The 8089-nt window shown below is 55.3% G+C and overlaps 1 protein-coding gene across 2 annotated transcripts in view; it reads left to right on the top strand.

The window, feature by feature from the left end:
- The window catches only part of LOC121269395 (solute carrier family 15 member 4-like), a 44044-nt gene that overhangs the window by 1776 nt on the left and 34179 nt on the right, over positions 1–8089 (top strand). For both annotated transcript variants that reach the window (XM_041173991.1, XM_041173990.1), the window contains exon 2: positions 4620–4903. In XM_041173991.1, coding sequence (XP_041029925.1) covers positions 4620–4903 — 284 coding nt within the window. The remainder of the gene's footprint in view (positions 1–4619; positions 4904–8089) is intronic.

The following is an 8089-nucleotide window of genomic DNA, read 5'->3' as shown; positions in this document are numbered from 1 at the left end:
TTCACACTCTATGTGTCCGTTTGCCAAGGTAAAAATCCCTTGGCTTTTTTAACAGCCGTCCCAACTTGTCCTGCTCACGGATTTGTGTACACACAACCCCCACCCCACTACCCCCCCCGTCCCCCGACCACCAACCCACTCCCACCCACCCCAGGTCTCCTTGTTCCTGCACCCCTCCTTCAAAATTGCCCTGTTTTCATTATATTCCCACTATCAACACCCTGGGGGTGACCATTGACCAAAAACTGATCTGGACCAGCCATGTAAATACTGTGGCTACAAGAGCGGGTCAGAGGCTGGGAATCCTGCGGCAATTGTCTCACCTCCTGACTCCCCAAAGCCTGTCCACCATCTACAAGGCACAAGTCAGGAGTGTGATGGGATACTCCCCACTTGCCTGGATGAGAGCAGCTCCCACAACACTCAAGAAGCTCGACACCGTCCAGGACAAAGCAGTCCCGCTTGATTGGCTCCCCATCCACAAACATTCACTCCCTCCACCACCGACGCACAGTAGCAGCAGTGTGTGTACCATCTACAGGATGCACTGCAGCAACTCACCAACCCTCCTTAGACAGCACCTTCCAAACCCATGACCACTACCATCTAGAAGGACAAGGGCAGCAGACACATGGGGAACACCACCACCTGGAAGTTCCCCTCCAAGTCACTCACCATCCTGACTTGGAAATATATCGGCCGTTCCTTCACTGTCGCTGGGTCAAAATCCTGGAACTTCCTCCCTAACAGCTCTGTGGGTGTACCTACACCACAGGGACTGCAGCGGCTCAAGAAGGCAGCTCACCACCACCTTCTCAAGGGGGCAATTAGGGATGGGCAATAAATGCTGAACTGTTCTGTTGAAGGGTCATGAGGACTCGAAACGTCAACTCTTTTCTTCTTCGCCGATGCTGCCAGACCTGCTGAGTTTTCCAGGTAATTCTGTTTTTGTTTTGATCCCTGGTTTGGTGGTAATGGTGGAGTGGGGGATATGCTGGGCTGTGAGGTTACAGATTGTGTTCGAGCACAATTCTGCTGCTGCTGATGGCCCACAGCGCCTCATGGATGCCCAGTATTGAGTTGCTAGATCTGTTTGAAATATATCCCATTTAGCACGGTGGTAGTGCCACACAACACGATGGAGGGTAGCCTCAATGTGAAGGTGGGACTTTGTCTCCACAGTGACTGTGAGGTGGTCACTCCTACCGATATTGTCATGGACAGATGTATCTGTAGCAGGCAGGTTGGTGAGGAAGGGGTCAAGTATGTTTTTCCCTCTTGTTGGTTCTCTCACCACCTGCCGCAGACCCAGTCTAGCAGCTTTGTCCTTTAGGACTCGGTCAGCTCGGTCAGTAGTGGTGTTACTGAGTCACTCTTGGTGATGGACATTGAAGTCCCCACCCAGGGTACATTCTGCTCCCTTGCCACCCTCAGTCCTTCCTCCAAGTGGTGTTCAACATGGAGGAGCACTGCTTCATCAGCTGAGGGAGGGCGGTACATGGTAATCAACAGGAGGTTCCCTTGCCCAAGTTTGATTTGATGCTCTGAGACTTCATGGGGTCCAGAATTGATGTTGAGGACACCCAGGGCAACTCCCTCCCGATTGTATACCACTGTGCCACCACCTCTGCTGGGCCTGTCCTGCTGGTGGGACAGGACATACCCAGGGAAGGTGATGGTGGAGTCTGGAACGTTATCTGGAAGGTATGATTCCGTGAGGATGACTATGTCAGGCTGTTGCTTCACTAGCCTATGAGACAGTTCTCCCAATTTTGTCACGAGCCCCCACATGTTAGTAAGGAGAACTGTTTTTTTTAATTCATTCACAGGATGTGGGCTTCACTGGTTGGGCCAGTATTTATTGCCCGTCCCTAGTTGCCCCTTGAGAAGGTGGTGGTGAGCTGCCTTCTTGAGCCGCTGCAGTCCCTGTGGTGTAGGTACACCCACAGCGCTGTTAGGGAGGGAGATCCAGCGACAGTGCAAGAACGGCCGATATATTCCCAAGTCAGGATGGTGAGTGGCTTGGAGGGGAACTTCCCGGTGGTGATGTTCCCATCTATCTGCTGCCCTTGTCCTTCTGGATGGTAGTGGCCGTGGGTTTGGAAGGTGCTGCCTAAGGAGCCTTGGTGAGTTCCTGCAGTGCATCTTGTAGATGGTACACACACTGCTGCTACTGTGTGTCGGTGGTGGAGGGAGTGAATGTTTGTGGATGGGGAGCCAGTCAAGCGGGGCTGCTTTGTCCTGGACGGTGTCGAGCTTCTTGAGTGTTGTGGGAGCTGCACTCATCCAGGCAAGTGGGGAGTATCCATCACACTTCTGACTTGTGCCTTGTAGACGGTGGACAGGCTTTGGGGAGTCAGAAGGTGAGACAATCGCTGCAGGATTCCCAGCCTCTGACCTGCTCTTGAAGCCACAGTGTTTATATGGCTCGTCCGGTTCAGTTTCTGGGTCAATGAGAACCCCCCCAGGATGTTGATAACGTGTTTGACGCTGTCGTTTCTCGGTCGTTGGTGGGTGTTCTGCTTGATTCCATTCCTTATTGATGTTTTGATAGGGGGGGCACTTTGCTACGATGGATTGGCTCGCTTGGCCATTTCAGAGGGCTGTGAAGAGTCAGCCGCATTGCTGTGGGCGGGGAGTCACATGTAGCCTGCCCTGGGTTAAGACAGAAGCTTTCCTTCCCTGAGGGGCATTAGTGAAGCCGATGGGATTTTCAGACAATCAATGATGACCTCGCGGCCAACATGAGGAAGACTAGTCAGCAGTCCCGATGGATGATACTTAAACCCAGCTCGCTGGGATGTGGGATATGGATGCATGGCCCAGAGTATTATCCTGGGCCTCTGGATGACTAGCCCAGTGGTGTTACCACAATCCCACAGCTCCTCCCCACCCCCACCACATTCGTCAGCAGACTTCAACAGTCAGGGAGTGAGAAAGGCAATGGGGTATAGAGGGGGTGGACTGGGAGAGGCCAGACAGGTGCATGTGAGAATATTCAAGCCGAGAGTTGACAAAGGCATGGATGATGCTTTCAGTGCCAGACAAGATGAGACAGGGGAGAGAGGGCACTGCACTGTAAGAGGGTCAGTGCTGAGGGAGTGTTGCACTGTCGGAGGGTCAGTACTGGCGGAGTGCTGCACTGTCAGAGGGTCAGTGCTGAGGGAGTGCTGCACTGTCAGAGGGTCAGGACTCAGGAAGTACTGCATTGTCGGAGGGTCAGGACTGAGGGAGTGCTGCACTGTCAGAGGGTCAGTACTGAGGGAGTGCTGCACTGTCAGAGGGTCAGTACTGAGGGAGTGCTGCACTGTCAGAGGTTCAGTACTGAGGGAGTGCTGCACTGTCAGCGGGTCAGTCCTGAGGGAGTGCTGCACTGTTGGAGGGTCAGTACTGAGGGAGCGCTGCACTGTCAGAGGTTCAGTACTGAGCAGAGTGCTGCACTGTCAGAGGGTCAGTACTGAGGGAGCGCTGCACTGTCGGAGGTTCAGTACTGAGTGAGTGCTGCACTGTCAAAGGGTCAGTACTGAGGGAGTGCTGCACTGTCAGAGGGTCAGTACTGAGGGAGTGCTGCATTGTCAGAGGGTCAGTACTGAGGGAGTGCTGCACTGTAGGGGGGTCAGTACTGTGGGAGTGCTGCACTGTCGGATGGTGAGGACTGAGGGAGTGCTGCACTGTCAGAGGGTCAGTCCTGTTGGAATGTTTCACTGTTTGAGGGCCAGTACTGAGTGAGTGACACTCTGTCGGAGGGTCAGCACTGAGGGAGCGCTGCACTGTTGGAGGGTTAGCACTGAGGGAGTGTGCACTGTCAGAGGGTCAGTACTGAGGGAGTGCTGCACTGTCAGAGGTTCAGTACTGAGGCAGCGCTGCACTGTCTGAGGGTCAGCACTAAAGGAGTGCTGCACTGTTGGAGGGTCAGCACTGAGGGAGCGCCGCACTGTCGGAGGGTCAGTACTGGGGGAGTGCTGCACTGTCGGAGGGCCAGTACTGAGGGTGTGCCACACTGTCAGAGGGACAGTACTGAGGGAGTGACGCACTGTCAGAGGGTCAGTACTGAGGGAGTGCCACACTGTCAGAGGGACAGTAATGAGGGAGTGCTGCACTGTCAGAGGGTCAGTACTGAGTGAGTGCTGCACTGTCAGAGGGTCAGTACTGAGGGAGTGCCATACTGTGAGAGGGTCAGTACTGAGGGGGTGCTGCACTGTCAGAGGGTCAGTACTGAGGGAGTCCTGCATTGTCAGATGGTCAGTACTGAGGGCATGCTGCATTGTCAGGGGTCAGTACTGAAGAAGTGCTGCACTGTCAGAGATACCTGTTCAGGTGGTCTGCTCAGCTAAGGCCATGTCTGCTCCCCGTGGTCACTATCTTGTAGACGAGCCGGGGAACGATACTTGTCTCGGTTTCAATATTTATCCCTCAGTCAAGATGATCAATACAGAATCTCTCCTGCTCTCACATTCCCATGTGAGGGAGTTTGCTGTGTGTAAATTGGTTGCTGCATTTCTTACATTGCAACAGCGAGCACACGAGTTAAAGGACCTCGTTGGCTGTGAAGTGTTGGAGATGTCCTGAGGTGTGAAAGGCTGGACATAAATGTGCGCTTTTGTCTGTGTCTGTTTCAGGTGACTGACCGGGGACCTGAAGCCATCAGGCAGTTCTTCAACTGGTTCTACTGGTCCATAAACATTGGTGCCATCCTGTCCCTCTTCCTCGTGTCCTACATCCAGCAAAACATCGACTTCTTCATCGGCTACATCATCCCCGTCATCTGCCTGGTGCTGAGCCTCCTGATCTTCCTCCTGGCGGGTCCTGCCTTTGTTACCAAACCGCCTGATGGCAGTGCCTTCACTGGCATGACCCGCATGCTCTTCCGCTCCTGCTGCCCATGGACAGCTACATCGTCCAGGTGAGGAGGGGCGGAGGGGGTTTGGGGGGCGGAGGGGGATGGTGAGTTTGCCGTGCACCGGGGATCTCGGAAGCTGCGGGTCGATGATGGCGATGTTGGGCGGTTGAATCGCCGACTGGTTTAGGGAGGGCTGACCGACAAAGATGGAACGGGTAGGGTGTGGGGGAAGAGAAGGCATCACGGAGTGTGCAGCAATCCCGCGGCACTGACCCTCTGACAGTGCAGCACTCCCTCTGTACTGACCCTCTGACAGTGCAGCACTCCCTCTGTACTGACCCTCTGACAGTGCAGCAATCCCGCGGCACTGACTCTCTGACAGTGCAGCACTCCCTCTGTACTGACCCTCTGACAGTGCAGCAATCCCGCGGCACTGACCCTCTGACAGTGCAGCAATCCCGCGGCACTGACCCTCTGACAGTGCAGCAATCCCGCGGCACTGACCCTCTGACAGTGCAGCACTCCCTCTGTACTGACCCTCTGACAGTGCAGCACTCCCTCTGTACTGACCCTCTGACAGTGCAGCAATCCCGCGGCACTGACCCTCTGACAGTGCAGCACTCCCTCTGTACTGACCCTCTGACAGTGCAGCAATCCCGCGGCACTGACCCTCTGACAGTGCAGCACTCCCTCTGTACTGACCCTCTGACAGTGCAGCACTCCCTCTGTACTGACCCTCTGACAGTGCAGCAATCCCGCGGCACTGACTCTCTGACAGTGCAGCACTCCCTCTGTACTGACCCTCTGACAGTGCAGCAATCCCGCGGCACTGACCCTCTGACAGTGCAGCAATCCCGCGGCACTGACTGTCTGACAGTGCAGCACTCCCTCTGTACTGACCCTCTGACAGTGCAGCAATCCCGCGGCACTGACCCTCTGACAGTGCAGCAATCCCGCGGCACTGACCCTCTGACAGTGCAGCAATCCCGCGGCACTGACTCTCTGACAGTGCAGCACTCCCTCAGTACTGACCCTCTGACAGTGCAGCAATCCCGCGGCACTGACTCTCTGACAGTGCAGCAATCCCGCGGCACTGACTCTCTGACAGTGCAGCACTCCCTCAGTACTGACCCTCTGACAGTGCAGCAATCCCACGGCACTGACCCTCTGACAGTGCAGGACTCCCGCGGCACTGACTCTCTGACAGTGCAGCACTCCCTCTGTACTGACCCTCTGACAGTGCAGCAATCCCGCGGCACTGACCCTCTGACAGTGCAGCAATCCCGCGGCACTGACTCTCTGACAGTGCAGCAATCCCGCGGCACTGACCCTCTGACAGTGCAGCAATCCCGCGGCACTGACTCTCTGACAGTGCAGCAATCCCGCGGCACTGACTCTCTGACAGTGCAGCATTCCTGCAGTACTGACCCTCTGACAGTGCAGCAATCCCGCGGCACTGACTCTCTGACAGTGCAGCACTCCCTCTGTACTGACCCTCTGACAGTGCAGCAATCCCGCGGCACTGACTCTCTGACAGTGCAGCACTCCCTCTGTACTGACCCTCTGACAGTGCAGCAATCCCGCGGCACTGACTCTCTGACAGTGCAGCACTCCCTCTGTACTGACCCTCTGACAGTGCAGCAATCCCGCGGCACTGACTCTCTGACAGTGCAGCACTCCCTCTGTACTGACCCTCTGACAGTGCAGCACTCCCTCAGTACTGACCCTCTGACAGTGCAGGACTCCCGCGGCACTGATCCTCCGACAGTGCAGCATTCCCTCAGTACTGATCCTCTGACAGTGCAGCACTCCCTCAGTACTGACCCTCTGACAGTGCAGGACTCCCGCGGCACTGACCCTCCGACAGTGCAGCATTCCCTCAGTACTGATCCTCTGACAGTGCAGCACTCCCTCAGTACTGACCATCCAACAGTGCAGCACTCCCTCAGTACTGACTTTCTGATAGTGCAGTGCTCCCTTAGCATTGAACACCTGACAGTGCAGCGCTCCCTTAGTACTGGCCATCCAACAGTGGATCTCTCCCTCAGTACTGACCCTCCGACAGTGGATCTCTCCCTCAGTACTGGCCCTCCAACAGTGCAGCGCTTCCTCAGTACTGACCCTCTGACAGTGCAGCACTCCCTCATTACTGACCCTCCAACAGTGCAGCACTCCCTCAGTACTCACCCTCCGACAGTACAGCACTCCCTCGGTACTGACCCTCCGACAGTGCAGCGCTCCCTCAGCACTGACTCTCCAACAGTGTAGCACTCTCTCAGTACTGACCCTCCAACAGTGCAGCACTCCCTCAGTACTGACCCTCCGACAGTGCAGGGCTCTCTCAGTACTGACCCTCCGACAGTGCAGGGCTCCCTCAGTACTGACCCTCCGACAGTGCAGCGCTCCCTCAGCACTGACCCTCCGACAGTGCAGCACTCTCTCAGTACTGACCCTCCAACAGTGCAGCACTCCCTCAGTACTGACCCTCCGACAGTGCAGCACTCCCTCAGTACTGACCCTCTGACAGTGCAGCACTCCCTCAGTACTGACCCTCTGACAGTGCAGCACTCCCTCAGTACTGACCCTCTGACAGTGCAGCGCTCCCTCAGCACTGACCCCCTAACAGTGCAGTGCCTCCTCAGAACAGTGATTGGGGAAGGGGTTGCGCCCAAGATTATGCAGCTGGTGTCTTTGGCGTGGTGAGGCTGGACTTTCTGAATCAGAGGTGAGATTGTTTCTCACTGGCCTGCGGTCGACAAGGACATTGGCACAACAGCCTCATGGTTGGAGTTATGGAGCAATGGCTCATTGTTGTTGAGGGGGGACACAGCCCAGGGAACCTTTGGATTCACTGGGCTTTTGGATCTCTTCAGAGGCTGCACCACTCTATTTTAATTTCGCCCATTTTGAGTCAAATCCTATGTTAACCCTTATTACCAACCTTGCCCTGCGGTGGGAAATGGTACATCTGATTCTGGTGATTGAGGAGGGGCAGTAGGAACTAAAAGGCACAACTTTAAAGGGGGTGCTGGAACTGGAGGAACTGCGGGTCAATGTAAAACTGCATATCCTTGCGCTACTTGGCAATATTAATAGAGAACTGGAGCACAAAAGCCAGCAAGTTATTACTGAGCTCTTGTGAAATACGCCTTCACCCCCAGATGGAATATTATGTCCACTTCAGGGAAGCACTCTTTGGGAAGGAAGTCCAGGCCTTCGAGAGGGTGTTCGAGATATCCCAGAATGGTT

The sequence above is a fragment of the Carcharodon carcharias genome, chromosome 24 (genome assembly GCF_017639515.1).
Source record: "Carcharodon carcharias isolate sCarCar2 chromosome 24, sCarCar2.pri, whole genome shotgun sequence".
In the NCBI taxonomy this organism is placed as follows: Eukaryota; Metazoa; Chordata; class Chondrichthyes; order Lamniformes; family Lamnidae; genus Carcharodon; species Carcharodon carcharias.
This window is presented reverse-complemented; position numbering and strand designations above follow the sequence as displayed.